The sequence below is a fragment of the Xyrauchen texanus genome, chromosome 6 (assembly GCF_025860055.1).
Source record: "Xyrauchen texanus isolate HMW12.3.18 chromosome 6, RBS_HiC_50CHRs, whole genome shotgun sequence".
Taxonomy (NCBI): domain Eukaryota; kingdom Metazoa; phylum Chordata; class Actinopteri; order Cypriniformes; family Catostomidae; genus Xyrauchen; species Xyrauchen texanus.
Window position 1 is genome coordinate 39894508 of NC_068281.1, and position 18533 is coordinate 39913040.

General features: G+C 37.6%; 1 protein-coding gene across 1 annotated transcript in view; it reads left to right on the forward strand.

Moving 5' to 3' along the window:
* LOC127644660 (corticotropin-releasing factor receptor 2-like) overlaps nucleotides 1-16976 on the forward strand; it is a 158016-nt gene extending 141040 nt beyond the window's left edge. The window contains exons 10-12 of the mRNA XM_052127963.1: nucleotides 2978-3113; nucleotides 12241-12282; nucleotides 16836-16976. Coding sequence (XP_051983923.1) covers nucleotides 2978-3113; nucleotides 12241-12282; nucleotides 16836-16976 — 319 coding nt within the window. The remainder of the gene's footprint in view (nucleotides 1-2977; nucleotides 3114-12240; nucleotides 12283-16835) is intronic.
* Nucleotides 16977-18533: the final 1557 nt, after the last annotated feature.

An 18533-nucleotide genomic window follows, 5' to 3' on the forward strand; every position in this document is an offset into this window, starting at 1 on the left:
CTATCTGTCTGTCTGTATTATCTATCTATCTGTCTGTCTGTATTATCTATCTATCTTTCTGTCTTTCTGTATTATCTATCTATCTTTCTGTCTGTTTGTATTATCTATCTGTCTGTCTGTATTATCTATCTATCTTTCTGTCTTTCTGTATTATCTATCTATCTTTCTGTCTGTTTGTATTATCTATCTGTCTGTCTGTATTATCTATCTATCTTTCTGCCTTTCTGTATTATCTATCTATCTTTCTGTCTGTCTGTACTATCTATCTATCTTTCTGTCTGTCTGTATTATCTATCTATATGTCTGTCTGTGTTGTCTGTCTGTCTGTCTAACCCTGCCCTCTTTTGGAGGTCTCCGGCCAGCAGCTGGAAATGGCAGGGAATTGTACCTGAAGACAAGTTTTGCAAAAATGTATATAGAAAGTTTTTCACAATGAGACCATGTTGACTATGAAAAAGCTGAGATTACTTAAAACAAAATGTAATATTTGGCTTTAATCTTTTTTTTTTTTTTTTATCCTTGCACTATATGTCATTTTGATTTATTGAAATTCTGAAAATGTGGACCTGCATGCTTGACTTCTGGTGTGTGAGTAGCTCAGGGCAATGCTTACTTCAGTTAGAGCAGAAAATATAGAGTGTCTTTCATCTGAGGTTTACTGGTAATGCATTTCCAAACTCTCTTGTGGCATTTCACTTGATTTGCAAAGTCTTAATGGAGATAGTTTGTGTCTCGAGGACAAGCTATATGTAAAATTAATCTTTTCTAAAAAACAGCAGGATTTCTTTGTTGCTAAGATTTCATTCACTATCAGAGTTCATAAAACCTCAGGATCGTAGTGATTTATTGGTCATTTGATACAACATTTTTGCTAAATCACTATAATTAGTTGTTGTTGGTTATTTGTTAAATGTTCTGACGAAATGTGAATGTTTCCCAAGCAAAACTCACTGCCACAGTGCTAGAGTGTTGCCATGGTTGCCATGGCATTGCTCTGTGTTTAGCTCTCAATGACACTCTGAAACTCATTACTGCACACTTTAGACGCACACCTCATTTTCTCATCAGACGTCATACATTGTTCATCACTGGTGTATTTCTTGTCATGTTTGATAAGAGATCAAATAATGTGCCACTGAAAAACTATTCAAGGGCAACAGGAAATGAATCAGTTTGGAAGACAAATTATTTAGTTTCAAGAGCTTATTTGGAGCATGACCTCTCAAGCACACAGTTCTGAAGAGCAGAAATCAGTGAAAAGCAGTTGATGGTTTGAGATTCACGTCTGACCGTAGATGCATCAGGTAGTTAGTGATACAAGGGAGAGCAGGGTACCACTGCTTTCATGTTACTCGGCTTAAAAATGAATATTTACATATTTTCAACCATATGTATTGTGATATGTATATGTTTGCTCTGATATGGCTTTTTTTTTTTACCATACAGCCATGGAAGCCAATTAGATTTAAAATGATTAATGCAAAAACTACATTTGAACTGCTTCATGGCTATGAATCAACATTCTCAAATTATTCAACAAATATCTCAAACATTTTCGTAATGCTCTCATACACGCAAGTTGCGCATAAGGAGGCATCACCAGACTAGACCAATGACTCAATGAGTCTTTAGGAGACTTAATTAGAGAATAAAAGCCCAATAAAATCACTCTGATGTCCTGATGTTGCTGAATTTTATATCGGCTGCAAAATCCTTGTGAAGTAGAGATAGGAATCATAAGGAATTTAACAATTGTTCCGATTCTAATTCTTATAATCTATTCTGATTCCTTATTGGTTCCATTACAAATTATTTAAATAAGAAATGCAATTCTTATTGCATTTACTGCCCTCAGGCAGCCTGTCAGCAAATTAGGTGATCATTTCTGATTTCAACAGAGCAAATAAAACAAATCAGTTTTACTCAGAAATCAAATCTGATTAAAGTCTCACAAGCCTTAAGTGCAACCTTGCATAACACAGTAACACTTCTAAATTCATTTCGAGCTGGACCCAACACTGGTCAGACTGTATGTTTTTGATTCACTAAAAACAGCTCATAAAAGTCATTTGTTAAGGAATTAGACTACACTAGACACCAGGGGCAGACTGGCCATAGGGAGAAGCGGGACTTTTACCGGTGGGTCGGCCACGAAACGGAGCCGATCGGCCGAACACCCCCTCAACAACTTTTGGGCTGGTTTTTATCTCAAATATAGGGCCAATTTCTCTTCCCAGTCCACAACCGCTAGACACGCTTTGTGTTTCAAACAGTAAATTCAAAAGAACTGGCTCATAAGAGACATTCTTCTGGGAACCACACCACACTGGTCACTCTAAATTATTTTAATTCTCTAAAAAGAACCGGCTTATAAGATTAATTTGATCGGGGATCAGACAACACTGGACACTCTATGATTTTGATTCTCTAAAAAGAACCGGCTTATAAGAGTCATTTGATCGGGAATCAGACAACACTGGAGACGCTGTGTGTTTCACACTGTAGATTCAGTATTGCTGCCACTGAATTGTGTTGTAGGAAACATGAGTATTTTAGTACAGTGTTCCAAAAAAATTACATGGCCAGGAACCGTTAACGGAACTGAAATTCATGAAAATCATATAGGTCTACTAGGCTTTATTTATTTACTTTTTAATGGAACTGTTCTGAATATTAACCATCTGTCTTGATGTAAACAAGCGCTAGACTGATTTGACGTCTGCAAAATATAAAAATCTCAACGTTTTTCAGCATCTCAAGCCATGAGCGCCAAATTTAAATATGTTACAGTCAACTTTTAAAACTTGTCTCTCGAGACACCTGTTTTGTTCCATTTTGTTGCACTCTGTCTAGCTTTTTTAAACAGACCCTTGAAAGGCACTGGCCTAGCTACGTAGGCATAAATGCATTAATATGTTAAAACTTCTATGTGTACATTGTATTTGTATAGCCTCTCTCTCTCTCTCTGTCATTACAGGAAAGCTGTGAAGGCTACTCTAGTGCTGCTGCCTTTGCTTGGAATTACATACATGTTATTCTTTGTGAATCCAGGCGAGGATGACATATCTCAAATAGTTTTTATCTATTTCAACTCATTTCTACAGTCATTTCAGGTGAGGATTGCTATGCAGTACTTTACCAACATGCTGTTTATGTACTGATACTTAAACCCCCATCATTCAATGAACAGAATTTCTGTCTCAGTTCAGAGAAATTTGCAGAAGAAGACTGATATAGCGTGGTCGTATGTTCCAAATCTTTGTACCTTGAGAGATGCCATGAGCAGACCCAGGGGGATGACTGATCTGAATAGCAAAAACAACCTTTTTTGTATTAGGTGTGATTACAATTTATTTTGGCTCTTACAACATCAAACAGCTGTTAAAAACATGTTGTTAACATTATGCTAAAATTCACAAAATGCTTCTTTTTTTGTATTTTTCGGGCAACCAGTACTTCATCCTCAAGGTGAACCAAAAATAGTAGAGATACGACTGTCTTAGGACTAGTTCACTCTAAAAAAGATTATTTTTAAGCCCTTCATTATTCCAAAACATTCTGCCTGTTTTTCTCTTATAGAAGAAGCAATATAACACATAGATGCATTGATCACAAAACAGCTTGTAATAAGATTCCAGATTCTCTCAACATCTGCTCTGTGTTAATTGCTGCTTTGCAATCTGTCACTTATTAACCTGCTTTCTAAAGCAATTTATATTACACAGATGCAGTTTATATAGAATGTGGCGAGTGATCTGTGTGTGTTAACCTGTACTGCATTTCTATGTAAATTGTAAGTGTGGGGGAGATAGTTTGCTACTATGACAATTTTCCAAACAGTTATAGGAAAAGTGTAGGCAAACAGATCATCTACATGTCAGCTGTCCATCACTGCATTAATGGCTACGTGGGAGTCACTTCTTAACCATGCATTATTGGATGTTTCCTCAACTATTTATACTTTTGTAGAGATGAAACTCCTTTAATACACACTTTTCACACTCTTTTTAATGTATTTATTTGGCTACGAACTATGTCTTAGGTGTAGATATGAATATATATACACACACACACACACACACACACACACACACACACACACCGATCAACCACAACATTAAAACCACCTGCCTAATATTGTGTAGGTCCCCCTTGTGCCGCCAAAACAGCGGCAACAATCATGCAATGGTCCAAATCACTGAGATACACTTTTTTTCCCCATTCTGATAGTTGATGTGAACATTAACTGAAGCTCCTGACCTGTATCTGATTTTATGCACTGCATTGCTGACAAATGATTGGCTGATCAGATAATCGCATGGATGATTGTTCGTGCCAGACGGGCTGGTTTGAGTATTTCTGTAACTGCTGATCTCCTGGGATTTTCACACACAACAGTCTCTAGAATTTACTCAGAATTGTGCCAAAAACTAAAAACATACATGGAGCATCAGTTCTGTGGATGGAAACTCCTTGTTGATGAGAGTGGGCAATAGAGAATGGCCAGACTGTAGTGATGTTTCGTTCACGAACGAGTCGGCTCTAAGAGTCGGCTCTTGTAGGTGAATGTTGGGAGCCAGCTCGCATATCAGAAGAGCCGAATCTCTTTATAAAAATATGAAAAAAACTAAGATATGAATAATCAAAATATTTAAATGAATAGAATTAACTAATTCAAAGAACAAAAAAATAAATAAAATAATATAGGCCTAAATGCTCAAGCGCACACACATTCGTTCTGACTGTCTGCTCAGACTGTCAATCAGACACGCAGTGTCAACCAATGAACCAATGATGCGTGAGGGAGGGCGGAGCCAACATATTATGTTGTTCAGATTGCATTCCTGCTGAATTATTAAATTTATATGCACTTTGTTTATATACATTAAAAAGTTATACTTTAAATGCACATGTGTAATGGCATCCTTCTTTTTTACATTTATTAAAATTTTTGGGATTCTGCAGTTTTGCAAATTGTTATTGATTTTTTTTATATGGTGTAATATTCTATTATCAGTACCGCCGCTCCCTACACGCATACTACGCAATCTGCATAGGGCACCAACTCCCTAGGGGGGCACCATCTTACCCTAGGAGGGCACTAGAAAGCCCATCGGCTGCCCTTACTCGCACGTTATATGTTATTCAAGGACCCGAAAGCAGTTGCGGAACACAGACGATCGCTTCATGCTCATATCACGCTCATATCCCCCCTATTTAAAGTTATACTTTAAATGCAAACGTTTAATAGCAGTCTTTTGCATATCAAACCAATGCATTTTTAAATACATTGTGGTTAAGGTAGAGTATGATTTCATTTAATAATTTAATTAGAATTGTTTTAACACTACTTATAGTCAAACTATCGCAAACTGTTTGACTTGAAAAAAACCAAACCTAATTTTTTTAAAGAGCCGTTTGGGAGCCGAATGAGCCGGCTCACTGAAAAGAGCCGGAATGCCCACCACTACCAGACTGGTTCGAAATGACAAAATCTACGGTAACTCAGATAACCACTCTGTAAAATTGTGGTGAGAAGTATAACATCTTAGATGCGGGTTGGCGCTGTTTTGGCGGTAAGAGGGGAACCTACACAATATTAAGCAGGTGGTTTTAATGTTGTGGCTGATCGGTGTATATATATATATATATATATATATATATATATATATATATATATATATATATATATATATATATATATACATAAAAACAAATTGTTTTATTATTTTTATTTATTATTATTATTTTGCCCAAAGCCTTAATAAACAAATGTAATTTCCACCACAAAATGCAATTAAAATTTTGGGACAAAATTGCAGACTCCTATGTCTTTCTGAGGCCTATTGACAATAACCATTGTGTGTATCATAAATGCACACACATAATATTTCCACAATTATTGCCTACTTTGACAAAAGTACAGCTTGATTAGAAATGATTACGTAGATTTTTCTTTGTTTTCTTCATTCATGATTTTTATCTAATCTCCTTTAATATTGAATTTTTAATGTAACTGTCAAATCAAACCATGAAAAATAAAAAAGTTGAAATCTTTTTGTTGCAATAAAAATCAGTCCCTGGGACATAAAATTGCCTGTAGTTGAAGAAACACCCTATTACTTGTGCTGTGTATATCTGAATGAACTGTAGAGATGTCAGTATTATGAAAGAAATTGCCACTGATTTCCATCTTGATACATACGAGACAGTTAGGAACTGCTATTGGTCTTATGTCAATTTTAAGCGTGATCTCTCTCTTTCTTGCTGTTTCAAGAGGACGGCACCAGTCACTTTAAGGTCTGGAGTCTGTCTCCTCTTCCGCTTGCATAAATATTTTAAATGCTTCAGTGTGAAAAATAGTTTTGTTTCCATGGAGAACATTATATTACAGCAGCCTTTGATTGTTCGCTGCAGTCTGCCCTCAGCTAGAATGGGAGCTGACACCTTTGTAACAACATCTGCCAATTATTCATGGATGAGCTCTCTGCTTCTGAGCTCTTTTGTTTTGTAGTGAGTGAAAAATGACTGTGGTACAAGACCCCCTGTCAAACTGCCATAATCTGTTGCATCTCAAACAAGGCCAAAAATATTTAATTCTGAAAGTGTGCAAGAGTTTTGTTTAATCGATAAATGACATTTCTGTCACCATTTACTGTTCTTCATACTGTTGAAACTGAACCATTCCAAACATCAAATTTTATTCCCCAAAAAGAACATAAAGGGAGGTATTTAGCAGAATGTTAATGCTGCTCTTTTCCATACAATGAAAGTGAATGTGGACTTAGGCTGTAAGGCTCAAAAATATTAAAGCACAATTAAAATAGTCCATATAATTCATATCCTTTATTTGTAGTTTCTGAGAGGAACTTGGACTTGAATGTCCGTGTACCCTGAAATTGACCCTATTCTGCCAAATTACTGACAAGCACCATCTGAAATGCGAGCCTAAAGACAAAACAGTAAGGTAAAATTTTCAATTATGTTTTTCATTAAAACTGCTCAGTGGGGACTTAAAGGCATTACAGAAACTACAGTATGATTTTCTGGAAGGCTTCTTTTAAAAGGTGTGTATTATGAAAAATGCGATTCCACAAAAAATTATCACTTTTCCCTCTGGTACTATTGATAGCAGTGTGCATGAGCAACCTTAGAGACATGGGTTCTGGTCCCATGAAAACCAAGAAGTAATTGCGTTCTCCTCTGAGACACAGGTTCTGGTCACATGTTAACCAGGAAGTAATTGCGTTCACTCTGAGACATGGGTTGTAGTCCCAAGAAAACCATAAAGTAATCACATTTGCTCCTAGTCATTGGTTGTGGTCCCATTAAAATCAGAAAGTTATCACATTTGCTCCTAGACATTGGTTGTGGTTCCATGAAAACCTGAAAGTAATCACGTTTATTCCAAGACATGGTTTATGCTTCCATGTGAACACAAAGTAATCACATTTGCACCTAGAAATGGGTTGAGGTCCCATGAAAACCAGGAAGTAATTGTTTTCACTCAGAGACACAGATTCTGGTCCCTTGAAAACCAGGAAGTAACCCACTCGCCCCAAGACACAGATTCTGGTCCCTTGAAAACCAGGAAGTAACACACTTGCCCCAAGACAGAGGTTCTGGTCCCATTAAAACCAGAAAATTAATAACACAACGGCTCGTTTCCTCCATCAGGGAACGGAGGTTACATACGTAACCTAGACATACCCCGTCTGTCGCTCACTTCGACGTTGTGTCGAAGCGACACTAGGGGTCCAATTTAAATCACGCCATGCGCTGAGCCGTGTACGTGTACTGCTGACACAGTAGCGGGCAGGTACTTGACTTGCCAAAATGACCAGCTGTATCAGACTGCACGTACCCTTCCCCAATGCCCCATAAAGTCATCGGAACCCTTATAGTTTCCCTAGACAGGGGAACAAGGTGATGCTTGCCAACCTGGGAATGGGCCGAGCCTAGCCGGGCCTCTTTTATCTCTATGTTTCTTTCATAGAGCAAAACAGCTGGGGCCCTTACACGCATCGTGGAAAGGGGGTCTTATCCAGTTTCCTATTCTTTCAAGGGGAAAATACCCTGCGGAGACCACACCCGCCCAGAGAGGGGGAGGTAAAAGTGGCGAAATACACCACATTGGCTTTTAGCTCAGATGTGGGAAGTGGCGCGGTGGTAGAGCCCACCTCTTCGGAGGGAGGAGTTGCTACAGACATGGCGACTGAGGGTCAGTGGGAACTGCCCAAGGGAGACGCGGGTCCACTCGTAAGGAGACCGTACAGCAGAAAATACACAGAGGGGGAAGTCCACGTAGGAGCCCTGACCTGTGGAGCACCTATTCCAGTACAGGGTAGATTGAGTACCCACAGTGGATTGTGTCGGCGAATTCCTCCGCTGAATTGCGGACCCCTAGGGCTAGGGAGGAGTCATTCAGGGAGCCGAGTGAGTGGGACCTCCTGAGAGAAGAAGCGCACGGTTTTACCTCAACCGAGGGAAATGGCGCTAGGTGCAAGCGATCCACCCGGTCAGTCTGTCAGCGTGTTACCGAGTTCTACCGGCTTGGACCTGAGAAAACACGAAACTGACTCTACCCTGAAATTGTAAAATCTCGCAAAGGTAGTAGGTGTTGCCCAAACTGCTGCTCTGCATATGTCTGCCAGGGAGGTGCCTTTGGCCAGTGCCCATGAGGACGCAACATTCCTTGTTGAGTGTGCTCGGACCCACAGGGGGGGGGGGGGCATGGCCTGGGTGCGACAGGCCAATGAAATGGCGTCCACCACCCAGTGGGAGAGCCTCTGTTTGGAGACAGCGTTCCCTTTCCGCTGTCCACCAAAGAAAACAAAGAGCTGTTCAGAACGTCTAAAGCTCTGCGTGCAGTCCAAGTAGATACGCAAAGCACGTACCGGACACAGCAACGAAGGGGCTGGGTCTGCCTCCTCCCGGGGCAGCGCTTGCAGGTTCACTACCTGGTCTCTGAAGGGCGTGGTAGGATCCCGGCAGGGGGCGGTTAGTGACTGAGGAGGAGGTCTGGCGGAGGCGTCTTCTAGACGAGCGTGTCGGGGGGTGGGAGGTTCTCGGGGACGTACCTGGCGAAACCGAGCCCGCTGTCATCCCCAGATTGCCTCCATCGCCAGCCGCGTCGTCCTCAATCCCGTGGGAAGGAAAGCCGCGACCGCAACGTTGCCACAGTGAGAACATGAACCATCCACAAATGCTGCCTTGGTGTGATTGCAGCCCAGACACACAAGACAGCGCCTGTGGCCGTCTGAAGTGGAGAGCACTCTACCGCATCCAGGAACTACACAGGGGCGGAAAGGCATCTTTATAAAGACACGTCCCGAAAAACACGTTCAGTGGCGCTGTGTATTGCTCTTTTAGAGGGAATACTCTTTTTAGAGAAAATCACTCTTTTATAAACTCTTAAGTTTTGCACTGTCGAAGCACCCTGGGGCAAACTGCACTGCCGTGCAGAGAAGGAGAAAGCCATTGAAGTGTGCCGTAGATCCAATAGCAGAATCGCTCAGAGGTAAGAGGAACAAGTGTGTGATTCGCTGCTCGCTGCATACACGACCATCGGCTCTGAAGAAAATGTGCAAGAAAATTCTGTCTGCCAACTTCTCATTGGCCTTTTTTCATAGATCAGAGGTATATTCGGCATTCAAGAGAGAGACCCCTAGTGTCGCTTCTTCAACACAACATCGAAGTGAGCGACAGATGGGGAACTTATTTTATGATTCTACAACTTGTTTGAACTGTTAAAAGCAGTCATAATATTGTTCTTTGAGCACAAAAATATTAGTAATATGACAAATATTTTCCTATATATACTGTATAATGTATATTATATTAAGCCATGTCTGTTCTGAGAAATTTTAAGAGCATTGCATTTAAACATACTGTTATATTAACAGAGAACAAACTCTTATAACTCGGATGTCTTATGACAAGAGGTTACTAACGCTGGAAACGTATTAATTTAAAAATAATAATTAAAAAAATAATTTGAGTACTTTTTTTAATTGCACAATGCACATTCCTTAAAACACAAGAGTGATATTAAATGTACATGTGCAGTCACCACACCAGAACCAGGCTGGTTGTGATAGCATCAATTCAACATTAAGTAGTCAGTATGCAGAGTGGGTTGTACACCCAATTTATACCAGACCAGCTTCCAAAATAGTCAAAAACACTGTGGTTATAGTTATTTATCTACATAAATATTAGTCAAAAACTGTCCACTTACAGTTTGAATGTTGACGCAATCAGACTAAAAAAATATTTAAATCTGCTTCCACAAGAGCGACTGGCAATGTGCTTGTCATCATTTTCAGTTCACACACATTGCTGCTCAAACATTATTTATTTTTCAACAAAATGAAATGCTTTTTGTTAAGCCATCGATGATGATACTACTGAAACATTGAATTGGTTCAACTGTGGGATCTTGTGTTCCTCCTCTTTATATATCTGTTAAATAAGTCTCAACCAGACAGTCTCTTTTTGTTTGTGTCTTCAACAACATTGCACAGATACAGTATGCCCTATGTCTTATACCATTTTAAAGCAGCATTGTGTGACTTGAAGAGGTAAGTTGAATAGGTAAGCCAGAGGCCTTTGTAGATCAGTGATGAGATGTATTTTTCACTTTTCTTTGTGCAAAGGCAAAATGGTACGTTTAACTATTTTAATCATATGTCAGGTTTATAGTATATAGTTATATAACTATATCATTATAGTCCTTTCCAGGAATAAACTTTAACGTCTGTTGATGTTTCTGCTTGGGGACTTGCTATTGGCTGTTGTGTTTGCATAATTAATTATGTCTGTCTGTGTAGGTTTTGGGGACTGTTTGAGGTTTTATTAACTAACATTTAAAAGTAATTGGGGTTGTAGTTATGTTTCAAGGTCAGTTTAATGTTCAATATGTCATTTTATGTTATGAAAAGTGGTTATAGTTTGAGTTACCCTGGTTGAGATTAGTTTTGTTTTGAGATAGATGTAATCCTGTGCAACATTGTGCAAGATTTATTATATCTCTTCAATGTCATCAGTCTTATCAGTGTGTATTATTAACTGTAGATCTAAAATTCACTATGCTTAGGGGCCTGGGTAGCTCAGCGAGTATTGATGTTGACTACCACCACTGGAGTTGTGAGTTTGAATCCAGGGTGTGCTGAGTGACTCCAGTCAGGTCTCCTTAACAAAGAAATTGGCTTGTTTGCTAGGGAGGGTAGAGTCACATGGGGTAACCTCCTCGTGGTCGCGTTTAGTGGTTCTCGCTCTCAATGGAGCGTGAGGAAAATTGTGCAAGGATCGCAGAGATTAGCATGAGCCTCCACATGCTGTGAGTCTCCGCGGTGTCATGCCTGATAAGATGCCACGTGATAAGATAAAATGCGCAGATTGACTGTCTCAGAAGTGGAGACAACTGAGACTTGTCCTCCACCAACCGGATTGAGGTGAGTAACCGCGCCACCACGAGGACCTACTAAGTAGTGGGTTTGGGCATTCCAAATGGGGAGAAAACACATGGACATAGCTCTCCTACGAGTTTCAGCATGAGACTTCCTGAGGGAGAGTAACAAACAAACTTCACATAGGTGAGAGTAATAACTATAGTGTTAAGCATTCACTATTGTTACTTGTGTTCTCAAAGTATATTTGAAATAGTTCCATTTTAGCACAACCAAGTATACTTAACACATCTTTAGCTGCACCAAAGCACTGCTGTCGGCAAATGAAAGTGCATCAATTCCAAATTTGTATTTAGAAGACTTTAAGTATACCAATTTGTAGTCTGCCAGCAATACACTTTAGTATACTGAAGCACCAAAGAATAAAGTGTGCTTAAGTATATTATTTTTTCACTAGGAATGTCATATCCATTACAGACAAAGGATGGCTTTTAAGACAGTGACATCCAAGATTTGACCGAACTCCTTGAATCATTAACTACATTGTGCACCTTAGAAGGTGAAATGCCCCAAATCCTTCTAATTTATCTTTGGGGAAAACTTTTCTCAAAGCGCTGGATAGATTGCGGATGTATCTGTTGGACAAATAAAATCGAAGGGTTTTGAATTACATGAGTGAGTAGATAATGAATAATATATATCTATATTAATGTGGCTGTATAATGCACCATTGCCATCCTGATAAAGTGTCAAAGCATTCGTAATGTTGTCTGGTGTTAATTGAAGTGACTGTTTAGCTAATGTTGACTTTTTGTTTTTTTCCTCACAGGGATTCTTTGTGTCGGTATTTTACTGCTTTCTAAATGGGGAGGTATGTTAATGATATGTGTAATTTCACGGGTGGACAGAGCTGGAAGATTACTCTGTCAATATGCAGGCCCTTTCACCAGCCATAACACCTTGACACCTTATCTCCTCTCTGCCACACAAACCTGTTATTATGTGGGAGGCTATTACACTATTACAATTTATCAGCACCCTGCAAACTGAGCTCTTTTAATGGGCTCATTTTTGTATTACTTACATGAAACACCTGATATACCTCATGCAATTTTTTAATCTTTATATCAGGATCAATTGGTATATGACAATCAGTTTGTTTCCAGTAATTCTTCCTTGCCCAAAAAGAATGGTAAACTACTATATATATATAAGTAATACTCATTTTTATTCTTTGGCTTTTTATTGTAATGCACACTAAGTTGTTGGTCCATGTGGAATCTACATACATTTTTCATATTTTCTGTGCTGATTGTTGGGTAAAATGTGTGGAAAGGATGTTAATGTCATAAAAGGTGCAACCTGATCTCATGAAAGTTACATGACTTCTGCAACATTTTTGCATAATGACATCAAGTTGTTCAGTACACGTATTGCAGCAGTTCTAAGGTGAAATGTCCACTGTGTGGTGCTAAAAGTAGATAAATGTTTTTTAATGTTACTCAATTAAAGTGCCAAGAGGTCCGCTATCTACATTTCCTTCCCAGCAAAGGTCTGGATAATAATTGTAGCTTACTTGGTGTGAGTAGTTAAATGGCTAGGAAAGTATGTATCTTTTTTGGACTCGTTTTTATAACTTGGCAGCAATATACAGTCAAACTAGCCTCTTCAAAACTGGGCAGGGATGAGGACACGGGCCCAGAGACAGCTAAATTAGTGGGATCTGAGAGATCTTTTCTACCAAAAAATTTAAATATTTAATCAAGACTCCATCAGTTGGATATGAATATTAAAAGATAAGATCAACAGCAGTCCAGTTTTTGTGTTGAAATATTTTGAGTCAGAATCTATACCCATGTATGGGACATGGGAGGCCAACAATTAAACAACAATTTACATAACAACAGTGAAGCATTAAATAGCTGTTTGCTTAATTTCATATAAATCGTATTTCAATGCCATAGTGCCACGATGACATCTATGATTAATTTTCACAAAATTAGCACAAAAAAAAAAAAAAATATATATATATATATATATATATATATATATATATATATATTTTATTATTATGAAAGGATCAGTAACGTGACGATTAATGAAGCTAAATTAAGACGGAAAAAAACATCATAGTCTAAAGGTGCCACATTAACTTGTCCTGACACAAACCTGCTGAACCATCTGAATCACACATCAGACAGATGAAGATAGTTTCACTTTGATTAATTTAGCGAAAGATTCCAGTATCTGTAGCGGTAAAATAACTGCACCTGCAACTCGCACTGTACATAGAGTAAATCAGCCTTTATGTGGCGAATCAAACACGCGTGCAGTGGGAATAAATCACGGATATTGCGTTTTATTCCAACTCTAGAGTATCAAAATCTGCATTGCAGAACTCTCTTTGAATGCTTATAGTTGAATTACTTCTGTATTGTATAATGCTATTGCCTCATTTAGTGGCATTTGCAAGTTATGATCAGACTCATAGTCTGACCTTACATTTAGCTTTTTTCCTTCCAGGCAACACAGTGAAAATGTTTGTATTGAACTACAACACATTAACACTGGCTGGAAGAACATTAAGAAGAAAGCAAATGCCAATCACCATAATGGTGACTTTAAATAAAACAACTATTTAAAACACTAAATAGTGCTCTGAACTCTATTAATTCTGAATAAAAAAATCAGTACATGTCCCATAAAACCCTGATGCAGCCCAAACATATATAGTACTTATTCAAGCACAAGACCTGATCTGTATTTCACAGTTTTAGGATCCCACAATGCAGTGCAATACTGTTATTTTGCATTTATACCGCATTTTTTAAAGGTTTAATTGTACTTTTTTAATTGCATTTAAACAAGTGAAGAATGAGGGTGACAGGGTTGGATCCAGTATTGTTTTTATGTGTCAACAGCGTGAACACTGACAATAAGCCACAGATCTTTACTACACTTTGGGTTTTAAAATATCTGGTTCAAAATGTCACTAGCTTTCACCAAAATGTCACTAGCTTTTCACAATTAGCCAGAATGCAAAATTTTTACAGCAAACTGTTGTATTTTAGAATGACAGTAGATTGTTGTAAGAATTCAGCCACAAATTTACATGAATGTTTAACAGTGTATGTATAATAACGTGAAATCTTTGAAACGCTTTGGTCTAATAATTAAAAGGCTTATGCAAAATGCATGAAATTAGCTTGAAAACATTATAACATTATTATAATTATCACATGGCTACTTACCAAATAAACAAATAAATGGACATGAAATATTGATTTGAGTGGAAATAATTTAATTTTGTGAGAAGAAAAAGGCCTGGTTGACATGAAACTAGCACGGCTATATGCAGGAAATACAACATGATGACACAGGAAATCGACATATAGCTTCCGAAAGTTCATGTCCCCTAAAATCACCCCATACTGCTGATTTACTGACTTGTGCCATCAGATATTTATCCACCAATTTAACCACTTGTCATACAATCGTTTTTGTCTATTTTTATCTTATCACGTTTTAGCATGCGCAACTGGTAGCACATTGCGCAAGCAACCTCTGAGAAATGGGTTCTAGTCCCGTGGATACCAGGAAGTAATCATGTTTACATAAACAATGGTGAGTGTGATCCTAAAGTTACATTTTCACTCTTAAAATGTAAATGGTGGGGTTTGGGTTATGGATGGTATTGTTACGCGCTCAACAAGCCACGTGATAAGATGCGTGGATTGACATCTCAGACTCTGAGGCAACTGAGATTCGTCCTCTGACACCACAAGGGCTTAGAGTGCATTGGGAAGAGGGCATACCAAATTGGGGAGAAAAAACATAATTGGCCACAGAATTCCACATATAGCCTGTGTATTATGGGGAAGACAGGTTATAATTAAGTAAAATCTGAATATGTAGTTAAAAATCAGAATATATACAGCAGTAAATATTTCAGGATTTATAACTATATATTCACATTTTATAGAATTATTTTCTGTTTGGCCCTTATCTCCACAAATTAGCTTTACAGTATACCAGAGATCGCTAAGCAAATGATGGACCTTTTTTTCGCAATATTAAACCTTTAGTTTCTCTGGCCTCAGGAAATGTAGATGAAGCTTTACCAATCAACTTATTAAAGACATAGAGTATAATATATAATTAAATCATTGTTTGGGGTCCCTGCCACTCACATATTTGTTTATTCATTAATTTGTGTATTTATGTAATTTTTGAATGTTGTTATTCTGCAGTCTGCAGGAATGATTGCCGCTCTTCGTATCCGATATGTCTGAAAGCAAATCATTTGAGTTTTTGTTATGACCCCAGGCAAGATGGAAAAAACATTTTTCCACAAAAAATGGACAATACTTGTTATCATGCTTATCTCATCTTACCAAATATCTAGACTGTCAACATCAAATCAAATCAAATCACGTCAAAACCGACTGTGACCCTTAGATATTATGTCAAAATAAAGAAGTAGGCAACAACATAATCTCTTATGCCTGACTGGCTAAATGCAGACATAAGACTCTTTTTCTGAGCTCTTCCTATAGCTCCTTTTATCGGCATTTGCTGAAGCTCTTTTGATAGGTAGAAAGCTCTTAATCAGGTCCATATTACTTCACTGGACTGTAGATTGAGAGACTATTGTGAGTTTTGTTTTTACAAATAGGTTATTGAGGGTAAAAACAATGTCTCTATGTAAAAATGTGTCCTTTAAATGAAAACAAAGACCTTTTAGAGTTTCAAAATCACATTTCACTTTCAGAGTGTGGATTATAAAAGACAAACAGTTGGAATTGAGATTTGTTCTAGTGCAAATATAGGCCTTCAATCTCCAATTTTCAAAAAGTATGCTTTCATATACTGAAGGTATATTTATTTATTCCAAATATATTACAGAACAGGTTTTGAAACTCTTAAGAAATGTCATTTCTTGTTCTTTTCCAACAAATGGCCAGTCCTTCTCTTCTGCTTCAATCACCATTAAAGAATTCCATCAGAATAAGAGTTTAATACAATACATCTCTGCATATACTTTAGTCTTGTTTTTAATTAAGATCATTAACATTTCTTCCATTTATTTATATTTTCATTGCATCTCTGCTATCACATATAAAGCAACCAGAGTACAGCAATTTTGAATCTGAATAACTATTTGGAAATAGAAAGTAAGAAATTATTTAAATATATCAGAATTCACAGAATTCATGTGATTTTCTACCACAATCAGTGCAGAAAATGTGTTGTACATTAAGCATACAACAAATTACTTTTAGTACTAGATGTATCATTTTCTTTATCTGACATTGTGTGTCTGCTTAGAAGTTTGCGTGTAGCATTTGAATAAATTTTTAGTTAAAAAAAAGTCCACATTTTCCCATGCAATACCATTTACCAATGCACATTTCTACTTTGCAGGTGCGTTCTGCAGCCAGAAAGCGCTGGCATCGCTGGCAGGATAATCATGCTCTGCGAGTTCGGGTGGCACGGGCAATGTCCATCCCCACCTCCCCCACCCGCATCAGCTTTCACAGCATCAAACAGACCACGGCTGTCTGACCTTTCCACGATTGCTTTTCCTCATTTCTGATTCAGCCACACAGATGGACTGCAAGCATGCAACACGGTGGCGCAAGAGACCAACTGATTGTTTGCCTTTCTGACAGTCCGCGTCATCCAATAACCTGTGAATTTGATTCATCTATCTGTGAAATATTTACTTTGGGGCCTAAATTGAAGGGTCGTAAGAGAAGAAAACTTTGTTGTTTTTTGTATTGATGAATTGTAAAACATCTTTTGAGTTTTGTATTTATTATTATTATTATTATTATGAAAAAGCACATCAATGATTTTTAAAACATTGTGAAAAATATTAAAAACAGCAACATATCCACTTTGAAATTAATCAGAGATGATCACTCAAATGTTTTTACTACATTTAGCCAGTGTTAGGTAAGTTACTCTAAAAAGTAATTAAATAACTAACTACTAATTACATCTTCTACAGTACTAATTAATCTGTCTAAAAAGTAATTGTATTACTTATTACTAATTGCTTTCTAAAACCCTTATCATCCTCGACCAGATGAAAAATGCAAGGATAGAAATGAAACTGTTCTTTAAATTATTTCAAATAAATCATATAAAATAAAATAAATTATTCATTAACTAGCCAAAGAATTTAAGGGGGCAGCGTTAAAATAGAACACATATTTTAACATTATACGTTAAAGTTCGATTTTATATTAATTATTGTTTTATATAGAATTGTTCTATAGTCTATACAGTATTACATCAGAAGTAACTTAGAAGAAATTAAATTTTTCTGAAAAATTATGAGTAATCCTTTACTTTTTTCAATGAAAAAGTAATTTAATTACAGTAATTAATTACTTAGTATTGCATTACACCCAACACTGCATTTGACTTTACCCAAATAATGACGATACATGACATTAGCACTCCCTCCCTCTCATAAAACCACCTGTCCTCAGACCATAACTCAAAAGATTCATATAGATTACAGTATATGAACCATTTAAAACCATGCAACAACACTGGTGTTACAATGTCCAATCAGGAATATCCAACCCACAAATCCTTTTTGTCCCTTTCAGCCCTCCATATCATTAGTGTCATTTAGCTCTAATGCATTTGCTAATCTGTTTGCACTTCCAATGTACCATGAGCCCAGTAGCATCCTTCAAACACATCTGTTAGTGTCACTGGATGAGGGAACATGCTGTTATTTTTCCTAATCCCTCTGGTGCTCAGATGTATCTGTGCTGCTGTTTTAAGCTGTACGACCCGTTTTATTGCAAGTGAACTCTGCTTGGGCTCTGTGGAATTGGTTTACTCACATCAGTGTGTGACAAATTCCCTTGTATGATTGCGTCCAGCAGCACAGGCTAGAGTCTGCATTATAATGGGAGAAATGGAAGTAGGATGCCCCATCATGTGAAGCTATATTCACAGCATATAGCGGCATGATCAAACCAGATTATGAATGATATTTTAGACGCCAATAGATTTGAAGATGGGTGAACAGAAGGCAGCTCAGGTTAAAGTTCAAAGAAAATAAACAATTTTATAACATAGGTTTAACCATCTATGGTG